This window comes from Nothobranchius furzeri, chromosome 8 (genome assembly GCF_043380555.1).
Source record: "Nothobranchius furzeri strain GRZ-AD chromosome 8, NfurGRZ-RIMD1, whole genome shotgun sequence".
Classification (NCBI taxonomy): Eukaryota; Metazoa; Chordata; class Actinopteri; order Cyprinodontiformes; family Nothobranchiidae; genus Nothobranchius; species Nothobranchius furzeri.
Window position 1 is genome coordinate 48,008,404 of NC_091748.1, and position 17,791 is coordinate 48,026,194.

Sequence of the window (17,791 nt, forward strand, 5' to 3'; positions counted from 1 at the left end):
GACATTTGTACAAAGGGCAAAGTGTTATGTAACTCGATGGAGACTCCACCTACTTGTGTGCAGAGTACCGATGACGGTGAAATAAAACTTCAACAATCAATTACGAGTCTTTCAGACCGGCAATAGGAAGAGATAAATCCTGCAGCACTCTTTATTCTGTCCAGCGTGTTATGTTGACAAAACCATAAATGTTAATTTTATGCAGCTGTTCATTTTCATTTGTTTGACAAATGCTGGTTTCACTGTTAATGCTGTGTGTTGGTTCCCACCTTTTCTTCATTAATGTCCCTTTAGCTGCTTTAAAGTTAGCCCCTCCTTTCATATATTATTTCACTTAAATGTTTGTATATTTATTTTATCTTGTTAGATTTTGAGTTAGGATTTTTATATTGGCTTGTTTCCTGTACAGGGTGCATTTGCACATTACCTCCCACCTACTACTGTACTCTGTGTTTGGGTCCTCCACCTTTGCTTTAAAGTCTGCAGAGATTAGAGGTAGGCAGAATCATAGTAAAATTTATTGTGCAGATTTCTGTAAATGAATTACTGGATAAGACTGGAAACATATCATAGGTCCTTTGAAATGATTCAAAATGTGCATGTTTTAATTAATTCTATGCAACACCAACTTTATGTCGACTTAGCAGAAAAAGATACCTGTTTCCACTGGAATAAGGTTTGTTAAATACTATCACAAAATAAGAGACACTGAACAACACTACAGAGTTCAGATGATTTAGAGCTAATTGTTTGTGTAATTTTCTCATGATAACATTTATGAAGCGGTAATTAAGTATTTATGCAACAATTAAAACTAAGTCTGATATCCCTTTTGAACGTATTTAATAAAAACTCAGTAAAAAATATTCAGAACAATGTGCTTCGATGTGTTTCATCACAGTTCGTTAAAATTGTCCTGTTATTGATGTCTGGATACAGCACAATGAGTACTAGTGTTTAAGAAAATAAAACACATACTGACAGAGTGTTTACCAAATTATTGATAAGAAAACGAAATCATGTCTTCATCTCAATGGGCGGTCCTACAACTTACTAATCATGACTGATTACTTTGTAAGAACTACATGTTCTTACAAAGCCTTAAAGAGCTGTGTAAAGACACAAAGTTCGCAGAACTGCTTGTAGAACATGAATAAAAAATTATAGATTCATTTAATTCAAGGGCAAACTTAGCTTACATGATCAATAAAGAGACGTGCATGAGTCTTCTTTGAAGATTTCAACAGCAAATATGAGAATTGATGAATTCTGTCTCTCAGATCTTTCAGTCATTATGTCAAGGCTCATTATTTAATCAACAGGTGCAGCTTGAAGGTTGAATATGGAACAGTTTAATAATTTATTTTTAAACAATAATACCTCCACGGGGCATTTAGAGGTGTGCACAATGAAGGTACAGTATTTTATTGAAAAGCTTTATTAGAATGAAAAAATAATCCAATGTTTAATTTGACGGGCTTGGCACTGGGTTTATGTTTACACCCGTGGTTGCCTGTGGAAAACGGCAGGCTCGGAAAGCCAAACAGCTGCTTCTGAGCCCAGAGGATGTCGTTATCCTTCTCAGAAGAGGAGCGACCATAAAAGATCCAAACCCAGAGTGAGTTTAGGTGAAGCCTACAACAGATGGACCCAGATAAAACACCTCACGTGTCGGCAGCGAACTTGGAAACTTGGTTCTATCGTTGCAACTACAACCTGCACACACTAGATGTCGCTGTGGTGTTCGTGTTCCACATTCAATCTTTTACTCATGAAGCAAGCATATTTTCAGAAAAGGCACTTGAGCCATAGCTCCACATTCTTCTCAAAATTCTCATGCTGCAATGGATTGTGGGTAATACCCTTCCTGCAATCAATGCAGACTTCAGCGAAGTGCAGATCAGGGGAGCAAAAGGGGCATGGTCAAATTTCAGATTTCAGGACACCCTAAGCATTCACACCCCTGGACAGCAATGTGCATTTGAGGGGTGCAAGGGTGGAAGTGTGAGTATCGGGACTAGGCCTTCTTCTTACTTCTACGCGTGGTAAGTTATATTCAAGCATTACTGTCACCTAGCGGTTCAACACACAACAAGTCTCAGGAACATACATCAAATATTATGGACTCAGTTGTCAGACAAACGAAGAAAAAGAAACATTCTGATTTAAAGGTGTAGAACACTGAAAAAACATGTTAAATCTCATTTCTGATCTTCTATCTCGCAGTAGTAGTCACATTGCTATTAGCCAGAGGAGAGATGTCTGAATATCAGGAAATAACACTCCAAAACCTGCCATCTGAAGCTCAGCTGTATTGTGGGTCACTTCTAGTTCCTGAAATTAGTGGACCAGTGTTTTTTTCCCCCAGAGTGCAATTTACAAGGCATTTATTCCTACTAGAGACCACTGCAAATGTATTTGTTGTATTGAACACCTTTAATGGCATCAGAGAAAACGGTGTCAGAAAAAAACACAAAAAAACCTTGAATGTTCCTCAGAGAGAAACTTTCTGACATTGAGGTCAGGTGCAAATCAAAAGGTGTTAGCAGGCCCGGAGTGGCTAATCGGGAGGGTCTGGAGAATTCCCGGTGGGCCGCGCGATGTTTGGGCCGCATGCGGCCGGTGCTCTCGTTTTTGTTTTTTATCATTTTATTTTTATTTTTTGGTGCCGGTGTTCAGTCATGGCACTGAGGCCGCCGGGCTGATCACATACGCTCCTCCCGGCTGTCTCTACCTGCAGGCTGCAGCTCGTTGTTTTTTTTCCCGTATGCGCCTGTGCGCACCACGTGACCACGCAGTTGACGGAAAGATGGAAAGTAGAAAGAGCAAGGGTGGCGCGGAGAAGGCAAGAATTAAAAAGAGGAAAGCGCTGGAAACAGATGCAGATAAATGTGCAAAAATGAGCACCTTTTTTTTCTCAAACAAGCTCGCGGTCTTTAACTTCAAATGAAGATAAAACGGGTAAGGCAAGTCAAGATGTTAAACTTTACCGGCTGCAAATCACCATTCAAGTTAATTAAGCATCAATAATGAATTATATGGCGTCATGACATAACGTTATGTAATATAGTCAACAGTATGATGTGACTGATGCCACCAAACTGCCTTGTAGCCCCTCAGAGTCAAACACAAGATCCAGTAGGCCTAATAAGCACCAGGCAGAAACCCACCATTCCAGAGCGGGCATGTACAGGTAGGATTACTTATTGAGTCAGTGAACTGAATATTATTAAAATTTATATGATGAAAACTATCCTGACTCTATATGAAAGTGTTCTAAAATACTAGATGATTCAGCATTGATCAGAAAGTGTGTAAAAAAGGAAAATGAATGCTGAATTGTGACCATTTTCACACAATGTAGTGTCAGAAGAAGAGCCAGGAGCCAGCAGTGAGGGTATTGCTCCTGTTGGGATAGAAAGTGAGCCAACTCATGTGCAAACAAGCAAACATCAGTTTCATTATAATAATTTTAATGTCAAAATAATAGTAGTGACCTGATGTATTTCTGTTAGTAAATGCACAAAGCCCACAACAGATCGCTATTAGAATGAAAGTAAAATGAAATAAGCCTGCATATTTTGCCATAGAAAATATTTTAATTGGTTACAAAAAATGTGATTTCCATATCAAATTTGCTAAAGCTTTACAGATGATTATTTTAATTGTGTGCAGGTGAGTCTAGGGAAACTGGAAAAAGTGGGAAAGGGAGTGCTGAGTCATTTCATTTTAAAGATTTGAAAATCTCAGAACAGCTGTTTTAACAAAAGGTAGATTGTTATATTGTTAGAGAATGTGTTGTAAAGAACAATGTTGGAGATGTGCACTGATGTTCAAATATGCATTGTAAAGCAACTCTTTCTTGCACTGAATTACAAGGCTTTACCGAGTAGTGTGCTTTTGTAGACTATACATATAAAGTTCTAACATGATTTTAATAATAATTCGTTAAGTGGGCCGGTCTGGGGTCTGAAACTCCAGGGCTGAAAATGTGTCCCACTCCGGCCCTGGGTGTTAGAAATGGGCCATAAACACATGGCAGTGCTTAGAACACAAAAGTTGTCTAATATAACCTTGTTAAGTTAAAGTAGTTCTCCCTTTCCTCTGTACTTTTACTATGATTGTGTTATATAAGGTTGCAGTTAGATTGTGAAATGCACATATGATAAATCATGTTAGAAGCTTGAATCATATGTTCTTCCACTGGATACAATTTGGCCGTGAACTGACAACAGTGCCACCTGTTGGCAGGTTTTCTCTGAGACTCTTATCTGAGAGAGGCTTATCTGAAAGTGTCAGAAGGTTGATGGATTTCCAGTAAAACCTGATGCTTTTTCTTCTGTGGACTGACATCTGAGGCCCTTTGATCTGACATCGGACCATGTTTTCCTGAGGCCAGAGTATGTTTTGAAATGTACACTCTAATACAACAATACTTTAACTAGACATTTTGTGTAATGGTCCTCTCTGAAAAATCCTCATTTCATACAACTGAAATAAACAAAAAAGCTAAAATGTTAATGTTTATGAGTTGGCCGACGCTTTTGTCTGAGGCAGCTTGCAAATGAGGTTGTAACAATGCTGTTATTAAAGAGGCTAACAATAGGCTACATAGAAGGAAAGATGCTAGTCAGCATCAAAGGTGCTGGTGTAGAAATACACTGTGAGCAAGCATAGAAGGAAGTGTGTTCACAATGTTATGAGTTGGAGATGTTCTATGAAGAGCTGAGTCTTCAAGAATTATGCCTACGGATTTATGACTTGAAGGTTTATGGAATAACAGCATGAATCAAAATTTCTAAACTACGGCCAGTCAACGTCTGTGTCTTTACTTCAGACAAACTTATCTAATTAACATTCCACAAAATATATTTAGCAATTGGAACATTTTGCATAATGTGTAATCAAAATAACGGGAGTTGCTGACATCTGGAGTTTGGTTGTGAAGATATCAGCGAGGTATGGCGAGCATCCTGAACTCCTCGGGGGAATAAGTGAAGCCCATCACACCCTCCAAGCTGGGCATTTCTCCAGGAACAGGAGTGAAGGTGAAACGCTGGAGTAGAGTTGTAAAGAAAAGGAACAGCTCCATTTTGGCCAGGTGCTCTCCTACACAAAAACGTTTACCTGTGGTGAAACACAGGAGATGATTTGACTTGCTGTTGGTATTGGCAGCAACACAACAGCAGAAACCTGGAAGTTTTTGTGGCAGGTCTTTACAGACAGATGGATGAAAGATGGACATTAACGTTCACCTGCTGAAAATGGTAAGAAAGCCTCGTTTCTGAGGAATTTTCCCTCTGAGTCCAAGAAATGTCCAGGATTGAAGACATCAGGTGTCTCCCATTCTTTTTTATCATAGAGTACAGATGCAAGGATTGTAGTAACAATTGTACCCTGGAGAAGAACGTATAACCAGTTGATTTCACCTTTTTTACATAAACACTGACATGCATCCCTTTGGGAGTTTTCTAGGTGTGCTCCTACCTTGGGAATGAAGAACCCTCCCAGTGTTGAGTCTTTGCTGGCCATTTTAGGGAACCCCATGGGAACAATGTTTCCATATCGTTGGGTCTCGTGGATGACGGCGTCTGTGTAGGGCAGGTTGGGTCTGTCAGCCATGGTGGGTTGACGAGACTGTCCGATCACCCTGTCTATCTCTGCCTGGACTTTCTCTGAGAGAGGAAAAAGAGTAAAAACAATACCAGACAGCCAAGGGCACTGCTGAAGATCTCACACAATCACTAGAGACATATTTGGGATTATGGGATGAAGAAGACACTGACCCTGTATCTCCGGGTAGTTCATCATGAATACAAGGGCCCAGCGTAACGTGGTGGCAGCTGATTCTGTTCCTGCTTCAATCAGGTCCAAGATGCAAATTAGCAGTGTGTCAGTGTTGAAACCAGCTTGAGGATCTTCTTTTTTCTGTTGAACCATCAGAAGTTACTGTTATTTGTAAACTTTCAAGATAAAAGCTAAGGAGATCACTAATAAGCAGGAAACATTTCTCCTGTAAGTTGAACCTTTCAAAATAAAAGTAAAAAAAATCCTTTAAAGGTGCAAAACGTAAGAATTCTACATGCGAAATAATCACAAAAGAGTCTGTTTCAGTTACATTAGAAGGAAGGTTTTACTGGAACAGATTTCATTCTCAGCTGGCTGCATGGAGGGTTGTCAGTTTTTCTCCTTTAGAAAAAACAAAAGCAGGATGTAGTTATTGTTTCCACTGTGAGTTTGTGAGACTGCCGAATCTGAAGTGAGCTAATGCAACAGTGCTGGCATTTGTGTTTCAACACCAACAGGCAAAAAGCTCCAGAGTTGTTTAAAGAACCTCCCTAACATAAAACACCCAAGAGTGCTAACACCAGATGTAACTATGTATTTATTTACTCATCAACTTGCCGGCCACACACGAGAGCAATCTGCTGAGCAAACGGCCTCGAATGACCGTTTGCTCAGCAGATTGCTCGCTGTGTGCGCCTGATTTTCACTGAGTTTTCCGCCCCACAATATGCTGAGGTGAATATCTGACCAGTTAGATTTTTTCCGCCTCACGGGGAGTAAAAACTTGCCGTATGCGCACTACTGACCTACTGGCTGAGCTAAAATATTCTAGTGGCCAATCAAAGTGCATTCTCCGCTCACATGACCCCAAGATGTATTCAGATGCAGCCCCATGCCCTGTCTGCGTGTCTGAAAAATAAACAAAACGGTACCTTGCGGATCGATGGGCATACTGTTTCCATAGCCCTCTCGAAGGATCTGGGCGGCGGTACTGTCAGAGGATTCTGGGTCTTCCAGGCGCATCTCTTGGAGTAAAATGGCATAAACTCCTTGCCTGGCCCATCTTTCCAGCCACCATACTCATACTTTCCTAACCTCGAAATGCCGGTGGCGGCGACGCTTCATCAACAAAAAATGTAGCGTTTCCAGCTCTGTCTCCGTTTTGTTTACTTTCTGATAGGGCTGCACAATATATTGAAAAATAATCGTCATCGTGATAACAGGACGTGCGATAGGCCCATCGCAAAGCATGTAAAAAACGGCGATAAATGTTTGGTTCAAACATTTCCATCCGTGTCATACATCAACTTTTGTAAACCAGCTCTGTTTTTATGCGGAAGTATTATTTGACCAATCAAATGTAGTCCTTCTGATATGCGGCCAATCAGATGGGTCCGTTCACGTAATACGCCCGCCCCCTACGTAGACCCTTACTCCAAAATTCAACTATCTCCGCTCTGGGTGGAGTGCGAAAGATGGCGCTCTGAGTAGCATGTCCGTCTAGGAGCTCTCACTGTTTCCCTCGAAATTGCAAAGTAAATAGCCTTTTTACTCTCATTCAGTTGGCTAAAATATTGTCGCTTGAGGAGTGAAGTCATCTTATGCATTTATGAGCTTAAAGGATCACGCTTACTGTGTGGAAATGTCGGGTGAAAAGTCCGTGAGCGGGAGCAAACGTGTTGCGCCGCCGACTACTCCTAACAAGCCTCAGGTGCAGTCCAAGAAGAAAAATAGGACAGAGGAGGATAAAGAAACAGAAGATGGGGACTCTACACTGATAAAGATTCTAAATGCGGTAACCAACCTGTCTGACAGATTTGATATGCAAGAAAACAAACTGGAAAGTTTAGCCACCAAGATGGAGGAACAGCATAGCATGCTAACGGAGCTAAAGAAAGAAGTCGCGGAGAATAAGAGCAAAACAACGCTGCTGGAAAGTGAACTGGTTAAAGTACGAGAGGAGTTGCTTGCAACAAAAGAAAAGTGTAAGGAACAAGAAAGATATAAGAGGAGATGGAACCTTCGACTTAAGGGTGTAAGTGAAAAAGACAACGAAGACATAAAAGGCACGGTAACTGCTATTCTGAACAAAATCGCCCCGGGAGTCCCGTGGAGCTTCCAGGATATGGTGGACACGGTGCATCGTATCGGGAAAAAAGATGCTCTCCATACAAGGCAAGTAATTATTCAGTTCGTGAAGAGAGAGTGCAGAGACCTCATCTGGAAGCTTTCCAAGAACTGTGATGTATGCAAGAAAAACGGTCTAAGATTTGCAGAAGATCTGATTCAGGAAGACAGAGAAGCGAGAAGGCTGCTGTGGCCGAAGGTGAAGGAGGCACGGGAGAAGAACAAGAGAGCATACTTCAGAGGACCGTTTGCATTTATTGAAAACACCCAGATCTTCCCCTGAAGAAGGAGATGGGGACGGCTTTCCGAATGAGTGGCGAAGTCATTTAGAGGGACAGTTCTACTAGTCACTAAGCTAGTTTTCTTTGGTGAAACCTTACATTCCTGTTATATCTAATTTAGGGTTTGTTTGTTGTTTATCTATTTATTTGTTTGTTTTTTTCACGTTTTTGCTTTTTGGGTTTAGATCTGTTTTGAATTCCTTATGAGTTCAAGAATATCTTTTATTTCATTAAACGCAAGAGGACTAAAGGACATTACCAAAAGAAAGGCATTATTTCTATTCTGTAAGGAACAAAAAGCACAAGTTATATTTCTTCAAGAGACTCATTCGTGTGAAGACGACAAGGCGTTCTGGAAGACTCAATGGGGAGACAGCATCCTTCTTAGTCATGGATCCAACAAATCTGGAGGGGTGGCGATCTGTTTTAACAACTATCCGGGTAAGCTTGTGGAATATAAAGCAGACTCAAAGGGTCATTGGATAGTTGCTGTTTTGAATTGTGAGGGTGTTTTGTGGATTATTTGTAATGTTTACGGATATAATTTGATTACAGAAAACAAAATATTCTTAAATGAAATTTCAAAAATGATTGGAGAATCTAAAGTTAAATATCCAACAGATAATATATTGGTTGGTGGGGACTTTAACTGTGTTCCTGATGAATGGATGGATAGATATCCCACTAAATTCTCTACACATGTTTATAATCCAACATTGAGAAGTTTTTGTGTAAACAACTCGCTATCAGACGCTTGGAGACATATTAACCCGTGTGTTAGACAATTTTCATGGATACGTGCAAATGGTAATAATAAGTCAAGAATTGATTTATGGCTAGTATCTCAAGCTATTTTAGACCAGATCTCTCTTGCTGAAATATCGGCAGCCCTTGTTACGGATCATTGTGTAGTTTCTATAAACTTAATTCCTAAGACAGGAAATATAAGTAGAAACGGATACTGGAAATTTATTGCGTTATTTTTGAATGATGAGGAATACTGTAAAATGATTAAGAAACTATTATTGTCTGTCATAGAAAATCCTCATCTTGATTCTGCAGGGAAGAAATGGGAATTCTTCAAATATGAAGTCAGAAAATATTCTATTAATTATGGTAAAGAAAGGAGGAAAAACAATAAAGAAACAGAAAGACAATTGTTTAGGGATTTGAATAAACTTTGCGGAGATTGTACACTTTCAGATATGAATAGAGAGAAATATTTAAAACTTCAATCAAAACTGGACGAGCTTTATTTAAATAAGGCTAAAGGAGCTTTCATTCGGTCAAGGGCAAAATGGATAGAAGATGGAGAGAGGAATAGCTCATATTTTAGTAAATTAGAGAAAAATAGACAGACAAAAAATGCGATAAATTCACTAAATATTAATGGTAAGTTAATTAAAGATCAAAGAGAAATTTCAGTCAGTATTTATAATTTTTACCATCAGTTATACTCTTCTCACTTTAAAGAATTGGATTCCGTAAAATTCTTTAATTACATTGAAAGGTTTATCCCTCAAATTAATTTAGAATTTAAAGAAGAATGTGATATGGATTTGAATATTTCTGAACTTGACAAGGTGATTCAAAAGGTAGCACTGGGTAAGTCTCCTGGCCAGGACGGTCTAACCACAAACTTTTATAAATTCTTTTGGAAAGATATTAGAGAGCTACTATTTGAAGTTTTACAAGAATGTATTCGGAATAATTCACTCTTAACTACGATGAAACAAGGAGTAATAATACTGATACCTAAACCCAACAAAGATAAATCTAATATTGATAACTTAAGACCTATTACATTGCTGAATGTGGACTATAAATTATTCACTCATACACTGGCTAACAGATTAAAAAATGGAATAAATGATTTCATTAGTGAAACTCAATCAGGTTTTCTTCCAAATAGACATATTCATGACAACATCCGTCTGATTCTTGATTTATTAGATTATGAAAATTTGGTAGAAGAGGATGGGGCTATACTGTTCTTAGATTTTTATAAAGCTTTTGATAGCCTCGAACATCATTTTATTATAAAGTCACTTCAGAGCTTTGGATTTGGTAAAAAATTCATTGATATTATTACATTCCTATACAAAGATATATCGAGTGCAGTTCTTCTTTCTTCGGGTACGACAACCAGATTTCCAGTTAGTAGAGGAGTTAGACAAGGAGATCCTATTAGTCCACTTCTTTTTATTATAGCAACAGAAATGCTGACTTTACTAATTCAAAATGACCAATCAATTAAACCGTTAACAGTGGCAGGACACTCGCTTAAAATAATTCAACTAGCAGATGATACTGCATTATTGTTGAATAGTACCAAGGAAATTCCTAATGCCATGAAAACGCTGTCTTTGTTCTCACAAGCCTCAGGTTTAAGGTTGAACGCTAACAAATGTGAAATATTAACAATTCATGATACTGAGGAGTTTCATATTTGCGATATCCCTAGTAAGAATGAAATTAAGTATTTGGGTATGAAGATTAATAAAATCTTTAAGGAGAGAGTGGATAACAATATTCAACCGATAATTAATAAAAATCAAAAGATTCTAAATAGTTGGCTCCAAAGAAATATATCAATTTTTGGTAGAATACTTTTAACAAAAATGGAGAGTATGTCTAGATTAATCTATCCTGCTTTTTCAGTAGCTATCCCTGACCAATATGTTAAGAGAATAAATAAAACACAATATGATTTTATTTGGAATAATAAACAACATTTGATTAGGAAAAACGATCTAGTAAAACCTATAGAAGAAGGAGGTCTGAAAGTCATTGACTTTGAAGTAATGAATGGAGTTATTAAATTACAATGGCTAAAAAAAATTTTAATTAAGAAAGATTCTATCTGGTTTTGTATTCCTTCATTTCTGTTTGAGAAGATTGGAGGTATAGATTTTCTGTTAAAATGTGATTTTGATCCTCTTAAATTACCCATCAAACTTTCTAACTATATTAAACAAGTGTTGATGTACTGGAAAATGATCTACTCGCACAACTTTAGCCCACATTCCTCCTCTATATGGAATAACAGATTTGTTCTGTATAAACGGAAATCCATGTATTATAAAAGTTGGATGGATGAAGGAGTTTGGGCCATAATGCAGCTGATGGACAGTAAGGGTAAGTTTCTGGAGCATACTGAGTTCAAAATTAAGTATAATATAGACTGTTCTGTAGTGGAATACTCTAGAGTTATAAAGGCTATTTCTCCAGCTGTTGGCCAGATGGTCAGTCAAAGTATTCAACATGGAACAAATACACCTAAGCTTCCCAAATTATCTATAGGTGATTTGAGTTTTACAGACCGTAGATGTAATAACTCTTACCTAAGAGCAGTCTTGTCAAACAAGTTATTCCCTATTCCTGTCAGAAGGAAAGTTCTTTCTCCGATTTTCTCAATTATAGATACTAAAGTCATAAGAACAGAGTTTCTTTCTTACCCTCTTCTCCCCAAAATGAAGGAAGTTCACTTTAAAACGATTAATAATATATATCCATGTAAAGAATTTTTAAATATCAGATTTAATATACAAGATAATTTATGTGTCCTATGTAATAGTGAAATTGAAACTCAGAAACACCTTTTCTATGATTGCAGATCGGTAAATACATTTTGGTTAGATTTATACAATTGGCTTTTATTCAAAAAGAGTTACAATATCCCCTTATTCACATATAATACTATTCAATTTGGGTGTATAGAAAAAAATAATCAGATTCAATTCGTTGTTAACAATTTGATAATTTTTGGGAAATTTTTTATTCACAAATGTCGTTTCATGAAAGTGAAGCCAAACTTTCCTTTTTTCCAAAACGATTTTATGCTATTTTGCAAATCTCTTAAAAAAGTAAAGTCTGTACAGGCTGCTACACTTGTCAGATTTAGTGAAGATCCTGTGAACTAAGGTCCTCTGCCTTTAAATATGTATTTTTTTATTATTGTGTTATTATTAGTAGTATTAATATTAATATTGTATTTATTTTATTTTTATTTCTTTATCGTGTCTTGTTAATCTTATAACTCCGGTTGTTTCTGCTGATTAGAATATTTCTAATGGTCTAGTTATAAGGGTTTGGGTTGTCTACTGAATTGTTCTTTTTGTTTTTGTTGAGTTTTTGGTTGTTGTTACAATGTAATGTGATTGATGTTCAATAAAAAAAAAAACTATCTCCGCTCCGCCCCCGCTTTCCGCTGCTGCTCGCTTCCCTTGTTCGTCATGCTGGCTCAGAGCAACGAACGCACTTTGTGCTGAGGTTTCTGGAATCAGCGCTGCTTTCAAACGTGAACACGAGTCCGCTCGGTGTCGTTAAGCAGCTGATTATAACTGGGCTGACTCCAACACGTGCCGGTGAACCAACCCACTGTTAGCCCCAGGCTCCGGTTAGCTTCCAGCTAAAAGGCTACAGCACTCTCCTCCCAGTCCCACCCTGCTAAAGAGGGCCTGGAAAAGTTCCCCCTCACATCAAAGTGATTTTTCATTTATGAGCTTTTATAACCTTGTTAATCAGGATAGTTGATTTGCTGCTGCACAGAAACAGTCAGAAGCTCTGCTTAGAGGAGCTAGTTCAATTTGTTAGCTTGTTATCAGAATCATAGTTGCAGTTTCATCATCTGAGCTGCTTTTTAAGATCTAGGTAAACTTGTTCAATTTGGGGTTAAAAACAAACACACATATTTTCCATGTAGTTTTTTTTTGCCAGTTCCTCTTCTGAAAGGTAGACAATTGTTTTTCTCTTTCCCTCAGAAAATCTTAATATTCTCCTAGTTTGGCCCAGCACAGTTCACTTCCCAGTTACAGCAACAGCCTTATATCATAACCACATAAGTGGAGAAAATGTTCAGTAGCAATGAGAGAATTTGCTGTTGCATTTAAGTGATGTTAACCATTATTTAACATTTAAACTTATTTTCTGATTTTTTTTATTAATTCAAAAACCCTGGTAAGGGATGTTTTTCTGTATTTGGAGCATCAGAAAAAGTTTTATGGTGGAGGTGATGTTTTAAAGTCACTGAGAAACTGCATGCATGCAGTTTGTTGTTTTACTGCTAATACAGTAGCAGGTGCAGCTGCTAATACAGTAGCAGGTGTAGCTGCATATGTTTGCAATAAAAATGTTATGTTGTATTGGAATTCATGCATTAGTTTTTGTTTGCTTTGAACCCAGAGCAGACGTCACACGCCAGACGACATCAACACTGCATACTTTAGTATTTGTTCATTTATCGTGAGTAATATCGATATCGTAATATTAAGCACTGATATCGAATATTGCAGGTTTTCCTAATATCGTGCAGCCCTACTTTCTGACATGCAGACAGGCGGCTGCCATCTTGGAATCATGTGGTCAGAGAACGCGCTTTGATTGGCCTCTAGAATAGTGGTCAGATATTCATCTCAGCGTCTTGTGAGTTGGAAAACTCAGTGAAAATCAGGCACACACAGCGAGCAATCTGCTGAGCAAACGGTCATTCGACGTTTGCTCAGCAGATTGCTCTCTTGTGCAGCAAGCTTTACTGTGTATGACTTGTCTTCTAGCTCAGTGGCCTAGTGGTATGAGTTTTCACCCTGATACTGGGAGATCGTGGGTCTAAATCCATGGTCAGGTCAAACTAAATACTTTAAAACTGTCGATCGGGGGTTGAAACGCCAAATGTTTCCTGAGCGTGGCCATGCATGCAGCTCATCGCTCCCCCAGGGGATGGATAAAGATGGTCAGGTCAGAATTTGGTGTCAACAACATGAAAGCATGGATCCATCCTGCCTTGTATCAACAGTTCAGGCTGGTGGTGGTAGTGTAATGGTGTGGGGACATTTTCTTGGCACACTTTGGGCCCCTTAGTACTACGTGATCATCGCTGCAACACCACAGCCTACCTGAGTATTGTTGCTGACCATGTCCATCCCTTTAAGACCACCGGGTACCCATCTTCTGATGGCTACTACCAGCAGGGTAATGCACCATGTCATAAAGCTCCAATCATCTCAGTCTTGAACATGATAATGAGTTCACTGTACTCAGATGGCCTCCACAGTCTCCAGATCTCAATCCAATTAAGCACCTTTGGGATGTGGTGGAACAGGAGATTCGCATCATGAATGTGCAGCCGACAAATCTGCAGCAACTGTGTGATGCTGTCATGTCAATATGGACCAAAATCTCTAAAGAATGTTTCCAGTACCTTGTTGAATCTATGCCACAAAGGATTAAGGCCGTTCTGAAGGCAAAAGGGGGTCCAGCCCATACTAGCAAGATGTACACAGTAAAGTGGCCAATGAGTGTATGGTGTTATATGTAGATTTGTGAAGAAAACACGAATTTCACAGATTTTGAGATGAGGCTGTAATAAGAAAATGTGAAAAAGTAATTCTATGTCAATGTTCCATTCTGTCCCGCTCTGAACTTGAGACTGTTCTCCACACCTTCATCTCCTCATGCTTAGACTACTGCAACTCTCTTTTCACGTGTCTGAGCAAAACCTTCATCACCACCCTCTCCTTATTCTGCTCTTTCTAATTCCACATTTCTCAGGATTTACTGATTTCCCTTTTTCCTATTCATTTTCTCTCTCCCTTTCCTTAAAAATTTTAATCACAATATTTTTCTCATTTTAACAATTTTTTAAAATAATTTTTATATTAGATTTTTTTTGTTTTTGTGAAGCAGCTCGTGCTTTTTATCTTGAGAGGCACTATGTAAAAGATTGTTTTCCTTTCTTTCTTTCTTTCTTTCTTTCTTTCGAATGCCTTGTAAACTAGACAGCACAAATGTGTAATAACATCTTACCTTCTCCATCTCTGCCAGGTAGGCATCAATATAATCCCGTGGGTCCTCTGGGTTCCACTCCTCCTGGTGTTTCTCTATTTCCTTCCTCAAAAAGGCAACAATCTGCCTGTAGTTGGCGTGGACGGTCTGGTGAGGTCCTGGTAGGTGCTTCATCAGACCAGGAAACACATCATACAGCTGTTTGACAGGACACGTTCTCAGGTCAGTAATGGAAACACCATTTTAGCATTTAATAAAAGTATGATAGTTTAAAAAGGAACAACCTGAGTACGGAGTGAGCCGGCCAGCACAACAGCTTCGTTATCCAGCTCCAGGATTCTACGATAGCTTGGATCAGAGTACTCGAACCGATGCCCAAAGACAACGGAGCAGACAATGTTACTCACTGCATTTGTTAGAGTGTAGTGAGGGTTGAACGGTCTTCCTGGAAATATAATGAGTTAAACAGCAGTCATAAAAACAAGAGAGAAAGAAATCTCTTTAGTATTTTTAGTAACAGTTGCCTTGTTCCTCTTTGAAGGCTTCAGAGAGAAAGTTGCATTCCACTTCAATATATTTCTCTAGACTTTTCTGTCCTTCTCCAAAGTAACGTAGGTGAGTGCTTGCAAACTTCCTCTGCTTCTTCCACAAGTAACCACTGCTCAGACCAATACCTGTGAGAATGACATGACAACAGATGTCCCTGCAAATATCACTTTATTTGTTGTCCTTAGTTTTGTGAGTTTGGTTCAACTCTGGATACTATTCTCTCATATTCACATACTCACCAAGGCCCTTGAAGATGACATGAAAAAGAGGAATTATTGGTCGATCAACAAAGCTGTCCAGCTGGTTGACGAGAGCCTCTTTGACCATTTTGTAGCCCGAAATAAAAACTAACCTCTCGCTGCCTTTCCTCACACTGAACACGGAGCCATATTTCTGTGTGAGCTACAATTGGGGCAACAAAAAGTAGCATTTTTATTAAGGAAGTGTCGATCTGCGACAGTTAACTCATGAGAGGAGATCACAATAAAACTTTTAATAGTTTGTCAGAAAATGTTTTGAATTTTCTTTGCTGTTCATCCTAAACAGATTGTTGTCTAAACACATTTCAACATGCATATTAAAAAGTTGTTCTCTTGTATGAAAACACATTGATGTGTGCACAAACTCTTGTTTTCCTCACCTTCTGCAGAGATTTGAAATCCAGTCCAGTGAAGATATTTCCTAGAAAGGGTGCAGCCCAGGGTCCTGGGGGGAAGTTGGGAGGTCTCCTGTTTTTCACCACATCAATTAAAAGCAGTAACAAAAACACTAACAACAACCAACCAGTGAAGTCCATTTGATCAAAAAGTGTTTGAAAAATCATGATGAAAAAGCTTCAGGTTCTCTTTTAAGTATAAAAGTTTAACCATCTAGTCTAGACTCAAAGTGTGCACCAAGCTGGATAAAAGGTAGGGAAGTAAGTAGGGAAGAAAAGAAGGCAGTGGAAATGTTATGTAACACAAACGGACTCTTGGGACGGCTGGAGTGAAAAACAAGGCTATGTTGGCAGCATTCCCACTGGCTGCAAAAGCTAAACAGCGGAGGACAGCTGATTCCTTATCTCTTTTAACATAACAGATGTCTACTGGATAAACAAAAAGTTGCCTCCAACTTTAGGGAACTAAGGGAAGTCATTGTGAAAGTTTTTCTACAACTGGAAACTGCTCTTTGAAGCTCTATAAAGCTTATGAAACTTTGTTGTGCTCACAATGACCCTAGAGCCCTGATAAAGGGCCAAACACAACCCCACAATAACGCCCTACAATAGAACTACTGGTTTTTCTCACATTTGGTCAGGACATGAATATGAAATGAGCTAAAGCTGATAACTCTGTATTCTGTGTGTGTGTGCGTGCGTGTGTGTGTGTGTGTGTGTGTGTGTGTGTGTGTGTGTGTGTGTGTGCGTGCGTGCGTGCGTGTGTGTGTGTGTGTGTGTGTGTGTGTGTGTGTGTGTGTGTGTGTGTGTGTGTGTGTGTGTGTGTGTGTGTGTGTGTGTGTGTGCTGAGCAAGAGAGTATCCGGCTGATGTCGGTCGAACTGGGGGAGAGGGAGAGGTTTGACAGAGTCTCTGGAGTCTCTGTAGGCCTGTGGGTGTGTGTTGTGTCTCTGTGGATGAACATCAGACCAGGCATTTCTGGAAAACACTAATATGGGAAGAGGGCAGGAAAGAAGAGCTCTATTCCATCTGTCCTTGTGTGCTTGTCAGAGAGCCTTGCATTGACAAACACTGGCACTGTGTGCCTCCACACCTCTGCAGAAGAAGTTTAAGCTAGACCAACATTTATATACTGCAGATGTTAAACTCATTTTAACCGACAGGGTTAAAAAACACAGTCAAGATCATTTTTTCCCATCACTTTCATTTCTAAAATAATATTAAAGACACATTCAATTTGATTTAATTTTCGTTCTTAAATCATTACTATTTAGTCCAAACAAGCTGACCAGAGGACCCCAGTAACATTAAAGACGTGTGTGTTAAGATGGAAACATCTCCTCCATTTGATGCTTGATTGATTAAGCTGTCTCCATCTTTGGCTGCTCTTAAGAGTTGCCTGAAGACTAATTTTTATCGTCTGGCTTTCACCTTATTGGTTCGGTGACTGGTTTGAACTGATTTGAATAGTTTTTTTTATTTTTGTTTGTTATTATCAATTTTTTCCTTTTGACCTTAGTCTTATTGGTGTTTTCTTTTCTATGTTTTATTTTTTTGCGCTGTGTTCAGTGCTTTGGGTCCCCCTTGAGGATGATGGAAAGCACTATATA

The 17,791-nt window shown here is 38.8% G+C and overlaps 1 protein-coding gene across 1 annotated transcript; it reads right to left on the reverse strand.

The window, feature by feature from the left end:
* Positions 1-4,320: 4,320 nt before the first annotated feature.
* On the reverse strand, positions 4,321-16,564 carry LOC107395370 (cytochrome P450 2J2). The gene is made up of 9 exons (XM_015974743.3): positions 16,168-16,564; positions 15,767-15,929; positions 15,503-15,652; positions 15,263-15,423; positions 15,000-15,176; positions 5,787-5,928; positions 5,488-5,675; positions 5,256-5,397; positions 4,321-5,127 (listed from the first exon to the last, which is right to left on the reverse strand). Exons 1-9 carry the CDS (start codon positions 16,348-16,350, stop codon positions 4,952-4,954), a joined length of 1,482 nt encoding a protein of 493 aa, XP_015830229.1. The 5' UTR covers positions 16,351-16,564; the 3' UTR covers positions 4,321-4,951.
* Positions 16,565-17,791: the final 1,227 nt, after the last annotated feature.

Coding starts and splice junctions, on each gene's coding strand:
- LOC107395370 (XM_015974743.3), bottom strand. CDS start 16,350: ATGATTTTTCAAACACTTTTTGATCAAATGGACTTCACTGGTTGGTTG. Junction 15,930..16,167: donor ATTTCAAATCTCTGCAGAAG/GTGAGGAAAACA, acceptor CCCCAATTGTAG/CTCACACAGAAATATGGCTC. Junction 5,929..14,999: donor ACCTGGCAGAGATGGAGAAG/GTAAGATGTTAT, acceptor ATGGTTCAACAG/AAAAAAGAAGATCCTCAAGC.